Genomic DNA, 18,610 nt, shown 5'->3' with positions numbered 1-18,610 from the left:
CAATTACATTTTTATATTAAGACTTGATTCAAACAATCTGCAGAAACACTTTGATTGACATTCTCCCTTTCTAAATGTTATCAGAGGGGGAAAACCCCGCACATTAGTGACAGTCTCTTCCTCATTAGTATAAACAGCCCTGGGTGAGAAGCAGTGTCCTTCATTAAAATCAAATCAAATCACTTTTATTGTCACATCATTAGCAGCACGTGTACTATGATGAGTGAAAAGCTTAGGCGCTGGCTCCAGACAATGCAAAATACAACAATATACTCCCAAAAAACCAAACATTATACAATTAGCAATGCTAGATGTTTGAGTTTGTGTTACTCTATGTTAGAGTTTTTACCTAGATAATGTCAGCGACTAATGTCAAGTTCAGATTGCACGATTTTCAAGGTAGTGGTGTCACAGATGTCTTCACACTTTTAAAATAGAAGAATCACCGACAATATTGTCTCGGTCCACAAACTACATCTCAACCAAACACATGCAAGAAGTGACATGGAAACTACGCAAGATGATATAGTATATTTTTTGTTTTTCACTACATAATGAGAAAGAAGCCTTTAGTTGGGTGGGAAATGTACTTATTTTGCTCACCTGGCCTTTGAAGGGAATTAGCTATTTCTCTTTAGACCCAGTTGTGGTATTGCTCAGATGACACGTTGGACAAGGGTGCTCCTGCCAAATTTACACTAGTTTTTCCTTCATTTCTTGGGTGCAAATAGACCGAAAAGAAGCCCTGAACTTCTCCATCAACCTCCCGCTGGCCTGCAGGTATTAGTGGATGCTGCTTTCCCATTGGCTGTAGGTAAATGCCAATGTTTTTTTCGGTCAAAACTCAATTTGCATGACATGATTTGAATCGCCGGCAGGTACAAAATTTTCATGCCAAATAGTGTCAGCAATTCATTGGCGATTTTTTTTAGATCGCGTCTTTGATAGTTCACACTGTGATTGTTACTCACATGAATGAGTGCAGATTTGCCTGTGATTTCAGGCAATTGTCGTTGCTTTGTCAAAACCTGTCGGCAAGTCAAAATCAGGGCTAAAATCATGCAATCTGAACTTGGCATAAGAGGTATATAAGTATTGTTTTAGGATGCACTAATGAACATTAGTCATTTTACATTTTCACAGAGATAACATTAGTGCTGTTTTTGAATCTGCCCTGGTGCTGATGCATAGGCATTTAGCTCTACCCTATTCAGTAAAGAGCACAATCTCATTTGCATTTAAAGCAGCAGCCATTAAAACCTAAAAGCGGGTTATAACTCTTTCAAAGAGTTATAAACAATTATTTGTGTGATATTTTGAGCTGAAGCTTCACTTACACACTCAAGGGATATCAGAGGTCTCACCTTATTTTGATGGTCTGTTTGTTGAGTTTAAGTTACATTGCATCTACATGCCAACTAATTCTAATTAGATTATAAGTAGACTGTTAGGTTGGGGTTGGGGTTAGATTTGGGGTTAGTGAAAGTTGACATTTATTTGCAAAGCTTCTTATAGTCAGTTAAATGTCTGTTGAAGGAGCAGTAATAGCAGATATTAAGTAGACAGTCTACTAATACTGAAATGGACCATCAAAATAAAGTGTTACCATATCAGAGACTTATTGTACATCTTGTCAAAAAGAGCATAATAGCTCCCCTTTAAATAAAAATACATTATAAATTATTGGTGAGTTGGATTTTCTTAACTGATCATGTTTAATGCCAATGTGAAAGCACAAACGTTTGTTTTTGAAATTAGATTACCAAAAAAATACACTTCTGTGACCCTTATTAACCCTTATTTTGTTAGAGACCAATTAGACTTTCATTCATCTTTCAGACATAAATATATATATATATATATATATATATATATATATATATATATATATATATATATATATATATATATAAATTTGGCTGCACAAAGTTCATAAAGACATCATTAAAAGTGACGTCAGGTGAAATTTTTAGATTTGTGTGTGTGTGTGTGTGTGTGTGTGTGTGTGTGTGTGTGTGTGTGTGTGTGTGTGTGTGTGTGTGTGTGTGTGTGTGTGTGTGTGTGTGTGTGTGTGTGTGTGTGTGTGTGTTTAGTGTTCAACTGTGTCTGCCAGCTCAGAGAAGTTGAAAAGAAAACATGCAGCTTGATTCTTATGAACTGTCTGAGTGCATTTATGTATTTAATTAATACATTATTATGATTTAAAACTTAACTTTTCTCAAATTGTTACTTATTTGTGTTTTTAATTTCTTCAGCCCCTCCTTTCCATCTGTCTATGTTCTAGTTTGTTCTTCTTTAGTAATGTATAGAGAAATATTGGAATTGTTTGCTGGTCGATGCACAAGTACCTTCATATTCTTCTTTATATGCCAACAGGCCAACTGCACACCACTCGACACCTGTGTGAGCTTTATGAAGATGTGTGTCCAGATGAAGCCCAGTGCATCATTTATAATGAGCACCAGCTCAACCTCCTCCAGCGGATTGGAGACAAGAGTTCAGAAGCAGAGATCCTGGAGAAGATCAGCCAGCTCTACCTCAACCTGGCCACTGAGAAGTGAGACCTGAGGAAATTTTCAAATTAAAGGGAGAGTTTAACCAAAAAATTAATTTACCCACCTCAAGTGGTTCCAAACCTTTGAGTTTTTTTTTTATTAAACACAAAATAAGATATTTTGAAGAAAGCTGAAACCTGTAAACAATTTTCAGGTGAACTACATTAGAAGGTGGCACAGTGGGTAGTGCTGTCGCCTCACAGCAAGAAGATCACTGGTTCGAGCCTCGGCTGGGTTAGGTGGCATTTCTGTGTGGAATTTGCATGTTCTTCTCTTGTTGGCGTGGGTTTCCTCCGGGTGCTCTGGTTTTCACTACAGTCCAAAGACATGCAGTATAGAGTATCGGTTAAGCTACATTGTCCAGAGTGTATGTGTGTGAATGGGTGTGTATGAATGTTTCCCAGTACTGGGTTGCAGCTAAAAGGGCATCCGCTGCGTAAAACATATGCTGGATAAGTTGGTGGTTCATTCTGCTGTGGTGATTCCAAAGTAATAAAGGGACTAAGCCAAAATAATTAATTTAGAAATGTACACATTTCTCCTCATTTGTTCACCCACTTGTCGTTCCATTGGCTTTCTGTTTATTTTAGTCACCAAAACTGACCTCCAATATTCTTTAAAATATTATTTGGGTTCTGAATGAGAATGAAAGTCATTAATATTTGGAAAAACCTGCGGAAGTTTAAAAAATTAGAAGACTTTAATGAATGGGTCAATTTTCCCTTTAATCCCTTCTGAGGAAAACAATAGAAACCATCATCGAAAATTCTAAGGGGTTTTCACTACAAATACTATTAAGCATTACTATCTATCACATTTTAACCATTAAAACCAGTTCATTTTAATGTTCACTAGTGTGTTTTAAGATATTTTCAATTAATATATACTAGTTTTAGCACAACAATGTGTGAAATCCCGTTACTGTATAGAATGCCTAGGAAGTGTATAGAATGCCTGATGGTTTTAGGCAAAGTATGAAATTTCAGTTTTTGTTAAGAATTTGAATACTTTTCCTAGGCATTATATAGAATGATAAGTATCATTAGGCAAAGTGTCCGAAGAGCACTACAACAGACTTTATTTATCATTATGTATTTTAAAGTGGAAGGAATACGTAATAAAGCATATAATGTTTTGACCAGAAAAACAATGACAGCAGAACTGAGATTGAAGTGTTTAACAAACAGTAGGTAAGACTTGAATGACACTTAAAATTGTACTTAATTTTTTTTTTTTTTCACACAAAAACACACTTTGGTCACTTATGGCACTTTGGTTTTGCGCAAGTGTTTGTCACGAATTAGTAATAATAATAATAATAATAATAATAATAATAATAATAATATACACTGACATTGTGAGAGTAATTATGGCAATAAAAGACTATTATTATATTCAACTTTATTGTCATCACACATGGCAACGAAATACAGTTTAGGTCTAACCAGGAGAGCAATCGCAGGAAGTGGAGGATATACGTATAAGTTAAAAAAGTGCTATTACAGGAAAAACTATAGTGATATTTACAGATGGATGTACTATGAACATTATGTAATAGCTATGAACAGAGATTAACAATAGATGAATATATGTACAGGTTGCTATTAATAAACAGAAGTGTGAAGTATTGTCTGTAATGTGGTTTTGTAACCTCGTATTGGCAATACGCTGTGTTACAACAGCATTCAACACTCAAGTGCTTTCATCGCCATCATCAAACAACGACCCAAGCGCCACCGCCAACATCATTAGCGGGAAAAATGATGGGGCTAGACCAGTTATATACTTTGCCGCATGGAAATGCTTAAGTAATGTTTAAATTAGCAATCATTTCATACTTTGACATTCGATTTTAGGCATTCTTTAATTTTTTTAGACATTCCATAGAATGCGGAATTTCACACATTGCCGGTAACATGTGCACCAATAAATAGCAAAATATTACCAGTAAAGTAACAACCAAAACCGTTTATATATAAAATCTGTTTTAATTAATTTCATAAATTCTATGATGGTTTCTTTCTTTTTATTTCAGCAGGGATTTTGAAGTTACTAACATGTTGGTCTTGTTGTCTCACAGAGCTAACAGAGCTGCTTTAGATTACACCAAACGAAGTCTGGCCATCTTCATTGACTTGGGCAAGAAACGCAAGGAGGCTCATGCCTGGTTACGAGCAGGGAAGATTTACCACATCCTTCAACAGACAGAACTGGTGGACCTCTATGTTCAGGTTAAAGAGCCTTCATTAAGCACTCCTTCACTGCATTCACATGAGTTCCTCTTCATGGAACCATAGGCAGGGGCCACATGTTGAGCATAAACTCAAATAAAAATGTAAATAAAATGTAGATTTAAGTGAACTGCGTATACTGTAGATCTGATTAATGGATAACTTGATAGCTCTACAATAATTTCAAATATTATAATATAGAAAATTCTAGTTCCTTTATTATTCTGGAGTTGCCACAGCAGAATGAGCCGATAAAATATAGAAAATGTTCAAATTAATCTGTAAAATGTAAAGATGAAATATGCTTTTTTTTTAAAATACTTAAAAACCTCAAAATCTAGCAAAAAGTCCTCAGGGGTAGCTTAAATAATGCATCGGTGCACTTTGGGTAAGAGATTCATCAGAATAAACAGCAAAAATCAGTCCAATGCACTCGAAAAATTCACATGGCTCATCCATAAAAAACCAACGCGTTTCTACAAAGAGCTGCTTTCATCAGGGTAACAGTGATCAGGTGCATCTGCCCGACCTCTTTTCATCTTTAAAATGTGTATTAAAAACTGTTATTTTAGCCATTTAAATCATTTTTATACTTTAAGTTGAACAGATTTTCAGTTTTTCTTTGTTGCAGCTACATTTCAATGAATGAAAACCTTTTAAAAATATATCACTGATGCAGAGCTGTTAGCAAGTGTGAAATCCTAGACCAATTATTCATTCAAAATGTAGTTAAATCTGTTATCATTTACTCACTTTTTACTTTTTCAACACCTGCACGAGTTTCTGTCTTCTGTTTAATGCAGTTAATGTTTTGAAGAATGTTGATGACCATTGACATCAGTAAGAATTCCAGCATTCTTTATAATGTCTACTAAAAAGAAACTTATATAGTCTTGGAAAACCTGAGGGTGAGTAAAGTATTTAAACTAACTATTAAATCTATTTAATTATTAAATAATTTAAGGATAAATTATTAATTGTAATATTAAAGTTGCCATAGAAGCCATTTATACAATGTTAGATTGCTCTGCTATCTACATAGTAGGAATGTGGCTTAGGTAAGGTAAAAAATTCTCCACAATTGGTTTTACATGCCATTACCCTAGCAATTGCTAGTATGTAAAAATGTTCATATCTTATTTGGAAGGGTCATGAATATTAATGATGAGTGCTTCTGTGATCATCTGTTTCTGAGCTAAGCTTACACTGCAAACAGATATTTACTGACAGGCATGAACGCAGGAGCAGTTGTGAAGTACTCTGAAATAAAAGTCTGCAAAATAGTCTAACATCATTTTTCAAACCAAAAGTCTTTTCAACAAAGTATAGATATCTTGTCTAAAGATGAAATGTTATCTTGAAGGATGGGGGTGAGTTATCTGTAACTATTTCTATGTGAGTCTGGTGTACCGTGGCATGATTAACTGATTAAACTGATCATTGTCTAGAACACTAGGCATGCAACTATAAGAACAAAATTTCGAGGACAGATCTCAGTAAAGATATTTATTCAGCATAGCAGTCTTAATGTACACGGCAGTATCCTGTGTTCAGCAAAATGAAGTCAAAATGAACCCTGAACATTCTTAAACTTTAAAGCAACATCTGATTTCTGGTCAGACGATGGACCCATTCTTGAGCCTTGAGTGCACTACAATAGTGCACTACAATACACTGACAATGATTGGAAACTGCCCCAGAGACGCCTTGAGATTGCACATTTTCCATTACATTGAAATTATTATTCAAATTAAATTATTTGTTTAGAGAGGATGCAAGTTGAAAAAATACTTGCAGGACCTGCAAGAGTTATTTAGAAGAGATACTGCTTATGTTCTACTTTTAATATGAAAAACGTTTATTTTGTTTCCAAAAGTGCAAGTTATTTAGGCTTGTGTGCTTTAATTTTTAATTGTTCAACGTTGACGTTTTAATTAGCTTCAAAAACTCTCCTTTAAAATCTGGATGTTATTAACCATGCAGCAATTCATTTTGTTACTGGTGTGCCATTTAATACTCATCACTGCCAACTCTATTCTTTATTGAACTGGCTTTCTTTTCAATCATGTCGTCAAATTCATTGGTTTCTGTTCATTTACAAAACTCTTATTGGGAAAACTCCACTATTTTTACAGTCACTTTTTAACATACAGAAAACGTAACATTCAGTAGTCGTTTTTTTGTATAATTTTTTGTTCGCTCTTCATTTCGTCGCCACTCTTTTCAGTTTTCTGCTGCTTGCATTGTGGTCTGTAAGCTAATGTGGTTTTGACAGCCCTTAAATTTGTGTCCACACTTATCTCCATTCTACAATTGGCACCATTTGCTCAAGATGTGGTTATCTCAAACAATACAGAGACAACAAATTGTTGATTTCTCTTTTCTATAGTAAATCAGCCCTTTTTAAAATGAGGATCAACACCATTTACAGGGTGTCTGCAGGGTCTTAAAATGTCTTAAAATGCCTTAAATCTCAAAAGCTAAATTTTAGGCCTTAAAGTCTTAAATCTACTGAAATGTTGTGTTGTAGGTCTTAAATATTATTTTAAACAGGTCTTAATTTTCCTTTGTTCATGTATAGCTACAGTACGCAATATGGCCATTAACACCCATACAATCACCAACAATCACAATCTCAATAAAACTTTTAACTTTTTATTTAAAAAATAGCATTTAATTACACTCCTTAAAGTAACATTTGCTGAAAAGTTCTTCATTTATTTACTGCTGAGGATACTGACTGATTTCAGCTGGGGTGGGTTAGACAGCCGCTCCCACTAACCACGTTGGTTGGTTAAAAATCCTTTTCAAATTGTAGTATAATAAATTGTGTTTTCAACAAAGTTCAAAGTTCTCTTTGATATAGACTGGACAAAAAGCAATGCTCATGCACTTACAGTACTGCTGTTTTCAAGAGCTCAAGATTTTTTTAAATGTTGTAAGCAGCTGCTTAGTTAACTAGCTGCTTTCGCTTTGACCATTCTTTAAACCAGGAGTGGCCAAACTCAGTCCTGGAGGGCCAGTGTCCTGCATAGCTTAGCTCCAACTTACTTTGACACACCTTTATGGAAGATTCTAGCAATTAGATTGTTCAGATGTGTCTAACTGGGGTTGGAACTAAACTCTGCAGGTCACTGGCCCTCTAGGACCGAGTATGGAAAACCCCGCTTTAAACTAATAATAATGGGCCTAACATAAACTATGCATGTGATCATCTTTTCATTACAGTGCACGCTAAGTTTTTCACAAGCTTTCTTTGGCTTACATTTTTTTTTGTTAATATGGTTTAGTTATTGTTCTTTACAATAATTGCTTTAATATGAGATTTACTCTCCATTTATGTACAGTTACCTGAACATTGTTTTAGGTACATGACAATAATTCTTTTTTCAATGTCAATTATTTTAAGAAATGTTTTGTTGAATAAAAAGTGCATGTATATAGCTATTTTTAGCTTGTTTTGACACATTATTTAGATTTTGTGGCTAAGAAATATTTAGTTATTTAGTTATTTTTGGTGTGGCTAGAGAAAAAAATTGGCCAATCCTTAGTGTTGAACCTTAAAAGTCAAGTGAAATAAAAGCGAATTGCAATGCAACACTATTAAACCACAACCCATTTGTTCATGCTCATTGAGCAAGGACATACATAACACATACATACATAATAAAAAGTGAAATGAACGAGAAGGGATGTGGACATAACTTCTAAAACAAGTAATTTTAGCATGCCAAAGTCAAATTTATGCATATATTTTAAAATATATTTTACCAACAACAAAATTGTGGCTAGTAAAAATGGTGATGGCAAGTGATGTTGGAAAACGTCCAGGTTACGGACGTTCCCCACGTTCCCCGAATAGAGGTGTGTCTGTATAAACAGACTTTGGGAGGGCTTTAGACGACCAATCACTTCTGAAGATATGAAAACGGGCCAATGAAATGCCAGTTGAATTTGCGGAGCTTAGCTCCACAGCTGAAACTGATGAGCCAATTAGGGCTATATCAGTCGGCTGTGTGAGTAAGCTTGTCAGAATTTTGCCTGCTGGAGACTCAGGTGCTGTGGCAGTGGAGGCCCACGTCTCCGTTCCCTATTCGGGAAACGTGGGTTACGTACGTAACCAGGACGTTCCTCTTCATAAGGGAACTACATGTGTCTGTATAAACAGACTTTGGGAGACTGAATGGAAAGCGCCACAGCAACCAAAGCCCGTCGCGCTCCTGATGTGTAGTTTGCCAAGCCAAAGCGTGAGCGCATTGACATCACCAAGAGCGCAACCTTCCAACGTCCCCTAGGCCCAACATATTACCATTACATGGGAATAAATGTTTAAAGTTTAATCGGGGGTCGTAAGTTTGCTTTTACATAGCTAATATAGACTAGGGATTTTTGGAAATAAGACACGTCAGTCCCCACAGGGGGAGGACACAGCGGAGACCACCTGCTACCCAGAAGGGGAGACCTGATGGTAAAGGGGCATAAGGACTAGCCCTAATGAGGGGGAGTGCTACATATGATAAGCTGGTTAGCGGTTTAGGGAAGGGGGAACACACCGTGGTAATAATGCATATGGCATCACCAAGTGGGGATGCACATAGCTGGCACCGATCCTCAATATGCGTGTAGACCAAATGGGTGTACCAACCGCACACTGAGCCATGCATTCGACTCCTAAGCTAAGTCAATGCTGGGGCCCTCGGAGGAACTCTCTAGGGTTCGCCTGAAAAGGGAAACTTACTAGCAGAGTAGAAAAAAGTGCATGCATCTCCGGGTTAGGGAGCATGGCGCAACAAACGTTTGTGACACCGAGCTTAATTCTCCCCCCCCCCGATTGATTAGGGTTACCCAATAACCGGGAGGAAACTGACTCCACTTGAAGATTATAGAACCTCGCTAATGTGTTAGGTGTCGCCCAACCCGCAGCTCATCAGATATCTGTGAGAGAGGTGCCGTTTGATAACATCCATGAGGAAGCGACACCTCTAGTAGAGTGCACGGCTCACCCTGGCTTTGATAAGCGAGCTTATCAAGGCGCAAAAGCGCGAACGGGACAAAGCAGTGTGTGGGTTGAGCCTGCCTCCTCCGAAGGCAACGCTTGCAGGTTCACCACCTGATCTTTAAGTGGGGTGGTAGGAACCTTGGGCACATAGCCAGGCCGGGGTCTCAGGACAGCGTGAGAGTAACCGGGCCCGAATTCAAGGCACGATTCACTGACCGAAAATGCCTCAAGATCCCAACTCTTTTGATGACGCCAATGCGATCAGCAGAGCTGTCTTTAATGACAGAATTGTAAGTGATACTGACTCAAGTGGCTCGAACGGATCTCTCTGCAGACCCACTAGGACTAGAGAGAGATCCTAAGAAGGCATAAGAGGGGGGCAGGTTTTAAAGCCGCGCGCCTCTGAGGAATCGAATGATTAGATCATGCTTCCTGAGCGTGTTGCCATCTACTGCGTCATGAGCGAAGATCGCAGCCACATAAACCTTCAGTGTGGAGTGTAACAGCCTACGCTCCAGCTTATCCTGAAGGAAGGATAACACAATGCTAATCTGGCTAGTTCGGGGGTCTTCTCGGCGAGAAGCGCACCACTCAGAGAATAGACTCCACTTCAGGGCGTAGGCATGCCTTGTAGAGGGTGCTCTAGCCTGAGTGATAGTGTTAAGTACCGCGGGCGGTAAGTCACCTAAGTCTTCCGCGCTCCATATATGGACCAGACGTGGAGGTTCCAGAGATCTGGGCATGGGTGGCAGATGGTGCCCCGTCCCTGAGAGAGGAGGTCCTCCCTTAGGGGAATGCGCCAAGTAGGGGCCGCCGCGAGGAGTGTGAGCTCTGAAACCCAGGTCCGGTTGGGCAAGAGGAGCGCAACAAACAAGACCTGCTCCTCGTCCTCCCAGACTTTGCACAAACTTTGTGTGATTAGGCTCAATGGGGGAAACACATATTTGCGCATACCCGATGGCCAGCTGTGAGCCAGTGCATCCGTGACGAGGGGGGCCTCGGTCAGGGAATAAAACAGCTGGCAATGTGCGTTCTCGGTGGAAGCAAACAGATCGATCTGGGCTTTCCCGAAGCGTGCCCATATCAGCTGGACCGAATCGGGGTGCGGTTGATATAAGCCACCGGTGCCATGCTGTCCGTCCTGACCAGCACGTGTTTCCGCTCCAGCATCGGTTAAAAGAGGCGGAGAGCTAGATACACTGCCAAAAGCTCCAGTCAGTTGATATGCCAATGCAGGCGGGGTCCGGACCACGAACCTGCGGCTGCATGCTCAATGCACACGGCCCCCCAGCCGTGCTGGAGGCATCTTGTCGTTACAACAACATGCCTGGATACTAGCCCTAGGGGCACTCCGGCCTGTAGAAAAGTCAGATCAGTCCAGGTGCTGAGGGTGTGGAGACACAGCGGAGTGATGTGCACCCGGTGCGTGCCCGCGTGCCATGCCCATCTGGGGACTCGATCGTGAAGCCAACGTTGAAGTGGTCTCATATGAAGCAAACCGAGCGGCGTAACCGCGGCTGCGGATGCGATATGCCTCAGGAGCAGCGGAAAGCATTTCAGTGGGACCACTATCTTCTTGTAAAGCTTGTTTACACAAGAAAGCATCAACCTGGCACACTCCTCGGAGAGGTGCGCAACCATAGCGACAGAATCCAGCTCCAGCCCAAAATAGGAGATCCTCTGCACAGGGTAAAGTTTGCTCTTCTCTCGATTGAAACCCCAACTGGTCGAGGTGCCAAAGCACTTTGTCTCTGTGCATAATAAGCTGATCGCGGGACGAGGCTAGAATGAGCCAGTCATCGGGATAGTTGAGTATGCGGATGCCCGCAAGGCGCAGTGGTGCTAGGGCACCCTCCACGAGCTTGGTGAATCCCGCGGAGATAGAGAGAGCCCGAATATGAGGACTTTGTATTGCCAAGCTCGTACTTCGAATGTGAACCGGCATGGAAGAATGAGAGGGAAGTGAGAGCGGGAGCGCACAAGGACCGGGCAGAAAAAGGTGCCATCCATGCCTGCGTAAGCTCTCTGTGTACCTCCGGGAAGAAGGGAACGGGGGATCTAGAAGGCTTCTCCTTTTTCTCCACCCCCACATAGCACCCGTCTAAGCGGTCCGGCCGCGGTGCTGGGGGACAAGCCATCTCCAGCCCCACGGCCCCCAGGATAACATGGCTAATATGTCTGCATCCAGATCCATAACCATACTGACAACTCCAGAGGGTGGCAGGGGGTCCGGATCTTCCTCGGACATGTCAACCCAGCCTCCGATTCAGCGATGGACGTCACGCCCACGGTGTCATCTAATGAAAGCGCGACCAGCCCGGAGAATGGATCAGCGCTCACACTCGAAGCAGAAACAGAGCGCACTAGCGAGGAGCGAGGAGCGAGGGGTCTGCGGGCCCGAAGGCGACGGATTATCCCCCACTGTAACCCTCAGGCCTGCCTGAGTGCTAACCACTTGGTGGGGAGCAGCAGGGGTGACTTGCCCTAATAAAAGAGCTCGCTGCAACCTCAGTTCCGCAACAGTCAAGCCATCGAAATGCAGGCAAGAATTGTCCGTGAGCACGGCATCCACATGTTGGGCCCCCAAGCATGTAACGCAATACTCGTGCCTGTCATCGTGCCCGCATCCAGAAACGCACAGTCGACATCTTTAAAAAGACGCGCTGCACGACCGTGTGCTCTCTTAGGGAATTCTGCTCTTTGTAGAAACTGCTCTTTTAGATCACCAGCGAAACGCCAAGGGGAAGGGACACCCAGCTCAACCACCGCCAAAGCGCCTTCTCCCGCACTGGTGAAGGAAATGCTTTCTTCAACGTTGTAAGTCAGCTCAGCAGAAGGGTTCTTCAGTCTTAGATCAGGTCTGAAGCAACAATTCTGACGAGTTGACTCATACAGCCGACTGATATAGCCCTAATTGGCTCATAGGTTTCAGCTGTGCAGCTTAGCTCCGCCAATTCAATGGGCATTTCATTGGCCCGTTTTTTTTTATCTTCAGAAGTAATTGGTCGTCTAAAGCACTCCCAAAGTCTGTTTATACAGACACACGTAGGAGTTCCCTTATGAAGAGGAACTACTAGCCACAGTTGTAGGGTTTGTTACAGCTGCCGCAAATCCCATACTACTTTAGAAGGTGCTACATTTGAATTTGAACTTTGAACTATTTGAAAACAATGGTAACACTTTATTTTGATGGTCCATTTGAGAATTAGTAGACTGTCTGCTTACTATCTATTGATACTGCTCCTTTAACAGACATTTAACTGACTAAAAGGAACTTAGCAAGTACATGTCTACTTACACCAACCCTAACGCCAACCTAACAGTCTACTTATAATCTAATGAAAATTAGTTGGCACGTAGATACATTGTAATTTAAATTCACCAATGGGACCATCAAAATGAAGTGTGACCGATAACTACTGTCCATGCTATATATTGTGAATTTGTGTTTTATGAATGGAACGCTTTCTTCTTCTTGGGATAGAAAAGTCTCCATTGGAGGTGCACTTCATCATTTTGACAGAGGTAGTCATTCTGGTACAACTCGCCTACTGTTTTTTTAAATACTATTTTGGACATGATCTGAAACATTAAAGTGTGTCAAACATGCAGCAAATAATAAATCAGTAAGAGGGCAAACACTTTTTCACACCAATCTAAGCAGTTTAACAGCAAAGTTTCATGTCCAGTATGATGCTAGTGGAAAACTACTTGATCTTTTCTTCAGACAAGATTAATTTTTTTGCTGTTTCTGTCTGTATCAGGTAGCTCAGGACATGGCTTTGAACACGGGAGACACACTCTTTACACTGGAGATGCTGGAGGCGGCTGGAGACGTGTTCTTCAACAGTTCACAGGACCGAGACAAAGCCATCTGCTTTTACAGGGTAAGAAGGACATCTTCTGTTGTTATTCTACTTGCCTGTTTTTTAATTAATCTGTACTATAATCCTCTTGTTAAGTCTGAGATCACAAACCAGTTTCCGTTTCAACAACAAATGATACTAACATAAACTTACAATGTGATATAATGAGTAGGGTAGTTCACTCGGAAATAAAAAATTAGTCGTTTGGGTTTTTTGTTTAGTTCAACAAAAAAAGTAGATATTTTGAAAAATGCTGGAAACATGTAACTATTGACATTCATAATGGGGAAAACAATGGAAGTCATTGGTTACTGGTTTCCAACATCAGTCAGAATGTCTTATTTAGTGTTCCATTATCTAGTTAAAGGAATAATTCACCCAAAAATGAAAAATTGCAGTTAATTGGTGACTGCATCACCAACTCTTGTGCTTTCGTCATCAAAAGTGACGTGGCTACAATCAGACTACCGTCGCACATGTGCCTTAACCGTTTGTGTTAAGTGTGTAGCTGTTTGACTAGGATATGAATAAAAGCTAATAATATAACAGCAAATTGTAAATAGGGTGGCATGGTGGTGCAGTGGGTAGCGCTGTTGCCTCACAGCAAAAGGGTTACCGGTTTGACCCCTTTCTTGGGCCAGTTGGCATTTCTGTAGGGAGTTTGCATGTTCGTGTGGGTTTCCTCCTGGCGCTTTGGATTCCCCCACAGTCCAAACACATGCGCTATAGGTGAATTGGGTAAGCTAAATTGTCCGTAGTGAATGTGTGTATGTCCTGGTCCTCCAGGTTGAGAGTTGAGAGTTGAGCGTTGGGCTAACGACCCACCTTGTAAAAACTTGATGTTATGAAATACCAAAATGGTACGGCTAAATACCAACTTTGATACTAACGGCCCAAGGAGTAAGTAAATAAGTAATTGTAAATAATGTTCAATTTCTACATTAAATAATCTTTCACCTTACAAGACACTAGTGTGTCATCAGGACCCACAGCTATTGATTAACTTGTTTGTATGTGTTTATCTAAACAACCTGTCACCATTCACTGCCATAATATGAATCACCATAGAGCACAGATTCAGCTCAAAATCTTCTCGCATGTTGTACGGAAGAAAAAAGTGACCCACTTCTTGGATGACTAGTGGTGGGTAAATTAACTGAAAATGTGCAGTTTTGGGGGAACTATTCCTTTTAATGCTACTCAAAATCAAGATTTCAATGTTATTTCCTGAATCTCAGCCGGACAGACAGTAACTCATCTATTAAAAGCCAGTCAAATATTGGTGTCTGAGACGCAGCAAGTCCAGAGATTGTCGTGTATAGAACTGAACAATACATTGTTGAACATGGTTATCGCAATGTGTGTATCTGCAATAGTCACATCACAGGATTAGATCATTTATTAAAGTTTAAAAGATAAAGTTATCATTAAATATTACTATTTTAAAATAACTTATTCAACAATGATCATGCTGTTTTGTTTGATTACAAACATTCTGTAGATGAAAACTGTTAAATACTCCAGAAAACCATAAAGCATTGTATATTTTACTTTTATTGTTGCTCTGTTGTATTAAAATATGCTTGTAATTTATTATAATTGATGCAAACACACTTCATAGAAAAAACAATCTGAATTATGCCAGTTGATTTAAAGCACAGGTGTCAAACTCAGTTCCCGGAGGGCCGCAGGTCTCCACAGTTTAGTTGCAACCTTAATCAAACACACCTGATCAAACGAATTGAGTTTGCAATGTACAGGTAATGCTGAATTCAGACTGCAGGATTTTCAAAGTAGTCGTGTCACGGATGTTTTAACACTGCATGACTATCTGGGCTAGCGTTTTGTTGATGCTTTGTTTACACTGCAAGATGGGGCTTCCACATTGCATGACTTTACAATAGGAAGAATCGCCGACAACTTTGTCTAAACTACGTCTCACAACCAAAACATGTTGTATATCCTTTGTTATTAACTACAGAGAAAGAAGCCTTTAACAGGGTAAAAAATTTACATATTTGCTCACCTGGGTCTGAGGGGAATTAGCAATTTCTCCTCACCTTTCTTTTTTAACTTTATGTATGAAACGTCGAACAGACACGGGTGCTCCTGTCAAACCTCCACTGGTTTTTCCTCCATTTCTTGGGTCCAAATAAACTGAAAAGGAGCGCTTTTAACTTACTTTTTAACTCCCTCAACCTCCCTCTGGCCAGCAGGTACACACACACAAGTGAAAGCTGCTCTCTCATTGGCTGTAGGTGATCGCTGATGTTATTTTCAGTCAAAGCTCATTTTACACGGCATGATTTGAATCGCCGACAGCTCCAGATATTCAGCATGCCAAATCTCACAGGCATCAGTGACTCATCTTCGATTCTCTCAGATCGCGTCTTTGATAGTTCATACTGTGTGATTGTCACTCATGTGCACAAGCACCAATTTGCCTGTCAATTTGCCTTGGCATTTGTCGGCGATTTCTCAAAACCTGTTGGGGTTTCAAAATCGGGGCTAAAATCATACAGTCTGAACTAGGCATAAGTGTGTTGGAGCAGGGTTGGAACTAGACTGTACAGAGCTGCGACCCTCCAGGAACTAAGTTTGACACCCTGAAGAATGAAATCTTTTCAAATAGAACAATTCAATTCATCTGGTGAAATTAAATTCATATCACAATATACACAACATAACACAACAAAACAAAACATATCAAGGTGTCAGATTTTTCCAATATCAAGCAGCCCTAGTAGTGAACACTGTGATTTTGTAAATGATGCACTTTAATGTGTGATATGAATATGCAGAAGTCATATACAGATATTATTTGAGTTTTCTCAATTCAAATGAATGCAAGCTTGGACCTGAAAACAGTGTTTCAAAACTTTAATTAGTAAGTCACAACTTAACAAGTGGATATTTTTATTAGAAAACATAAATCATAAGCATTTTATTTGAGTTTGATCAGAATGTGTGTGTGTGTGTGTGTGTGTGTGTGTGTGTGTGTGTGTGTGTGTGTGTGTGTGTGTGTGCACGTGCGTGCGTGCGTGTGTGTGTGTGTGTGTGTGTAAGGACCGAGCTCTTCCAATCGCAGTGAAGACAAGCAGTGTTGGCTCTCAGCTCCGGCTGTGTAATAAACTCTCAGAGCTTCTGCTGCAGCTGGGACAGAGTTCAGAGGCCATTGAGTTTGCTCAGACTGCATTAGACATCAGTGTGAGTCTCGGTAAGATAACACACACAGACACAACCACTGTAAATTCAGTTCATCTTTTTTTCTATTACAATGTAAATTGTGTCAAAGCGGCTTAACAATGATTACATGCAATTACTATTGCATACAGTTGTTTGTAAGATTTTTTTTTTCATTCATTCATTTATTTTCCTGCAGCTTAGACTCTTTATTTACCACAGCGGAATGAACCGCCAACTATTCCAGTGGATGCACTTATAAATTATATTTATATAGAAAACATTATTTTAGCTAGTGCTTGGCAAATATTAATTCTAATTAATCAATAAATAAATAAAAGGCTTTTTTATATAATATATGTGTGTGCGCTGTATATGTATAATGTAAATATAAATACACACATGCACACATATATTTGAGAAAATGTATATTTTTTAAGTATTTAGGATATTATAAACATTAAAAAATACTTCCCAAATGATGTTTAACAGAGCAAGGAAATTTTCACAGTATGTCTGATAATATTTTTTCTTCTGGAGAAAGTCTTATTTGTTTTATTTTGGCTATAATAAAAGCAGTTTTACATTTTTTAAACACCATTTTAAGGTCAAAATTATTAGCTCCTTTAAGCTATAGTTTTTTCCATAGTCTACAGAACAAACCATCATTATACACTTACTTGCCTAATAAACCTAACCTGCCTAGTTAATCTAATTAACCTGGTTAAGCCTTTAAATTTTTCATTTTTTGTCTGCTTAGTCCCTTAATCTGCTTATTAATCCGGGGTTGCCACAGCGGATTAACCGCCAACTTATCCAGCAAGTTTTTACGCAGTGGATGCCCTTCCAGTCGCAACCCATCTCTGGGAAACATCCACACACACATTCACTCTCACACACTACTGACAAATTAGCCTACCCAATTCAACTGTACCGCATGTCTTTGGACTGTGGGGGAAACCGGAGCACTAGGAGGAAACCCACGCAAGGGCAGGGAGAACATGCAAACTCCACACAGAAACGGCAACTGAGCCGATGTTCGAACCAGCGACCCAACGACCTTCTTGCTGTGAGGCGACAGCACTACCTACTGCGCCACAGCCTCGCCCTAAGCCTTTAAATGTCACTTTTTATATATATACAAATTATATACAAACCTAAATATCTATGTGACAAAAAGTTTTGTATAGTTTTGACACATATACATAATGCATTTATCAAATACCCACACATATATTATCAAAACAAACTTTTATTTTATGGGTGTGATTAATCATGATTAATCTTTACCCAGCACTAAAAAAAAACAATGTGTCAAATATTTTTTATTATCAAGTCAATTAATTAATTTATCTTAAAATTTTATCTTAATATTTTTAATGTCTATCCTTTGTATATTTTTTTTTATAAATGCCTAATGTTTAGTTGCATATATTTAAAAAAATGTTTATGTATTTTAATTATTTTAATGTCGTTTTATTTAAGAATTTAGACGAAGAGTTAGTTTTAAATTAAATGAAAAGTAATTCATTGTGAACAAGCTGAAGTAAAATCATTTTAAATAAACATATAAATATATTTTTATATATTAAAATGAATGTAAATTTTATGTCAAATAACAAAATAGTTTTTCTTTTGTTAACTATAATAACCCTTTATTCAGCAAGATTAAAAAATCTGACCTCTACTAATTTTTTAATGTGTGTTCGTGCTAATGATGCAGTGATTAATCGATTTCACTAATTACCGTGCTTTAATTCATCAAAGTTATTTTAC

At 39.2% G+C, this 18,610-nt stretch overlaps 1 protein-coding gene across 4 annotated transcripts in view; it reads left to right on the top strand.

Annotated features, from left to right (window-relative positions):
- Positions 1-18,610, top strand: part of sh3tc1 (SH3 domain and tetratricopeptide repeats 1) — a 64,186-nt gene that overhangs the window by 36,459 nt on the left and 9,117 nt on the right. For all 4 annotated transcript variants that reach the window (XM_087262024.1, XM_087262023.1, XM_087262026.1 and 1 more), the window contains 4 exons: positions 2,377-2,557; positions 4,636-4,786; positions 13,550-13,672; positions 16,718-16,868. In XM_087262024.1, coding sequence (XP_087118150.1) covers positions 2,377-2,557; positions 4,636-4,786; positions 13,550-13,672; positions 16,718-16,868 — 606 coding nt within the window. The remainder of the gene's footprint in view (positions 1-2,376; positions 2,558-4,635; positions 4,787-13,549; positions 13,673-16,717; positions 16,869-18,610) is intronic.

Source organism: Danio rerio, chromosome 7 (assembly GCF_052040795.2).
Source record: "Danio rerio strain M-AB ecotype USA chromosome 7, GRCz13ab, whole genome shotgun sequence".
Lineage (NCBI taxonomy): Eukaryota > Metazoa > Chordata > Actinopteri > Cypriniformes > Danionidae > Danio > Danio rerio.
This window is presented reverse-complemented; position numbering and strand designations above follow the sequence as displayed.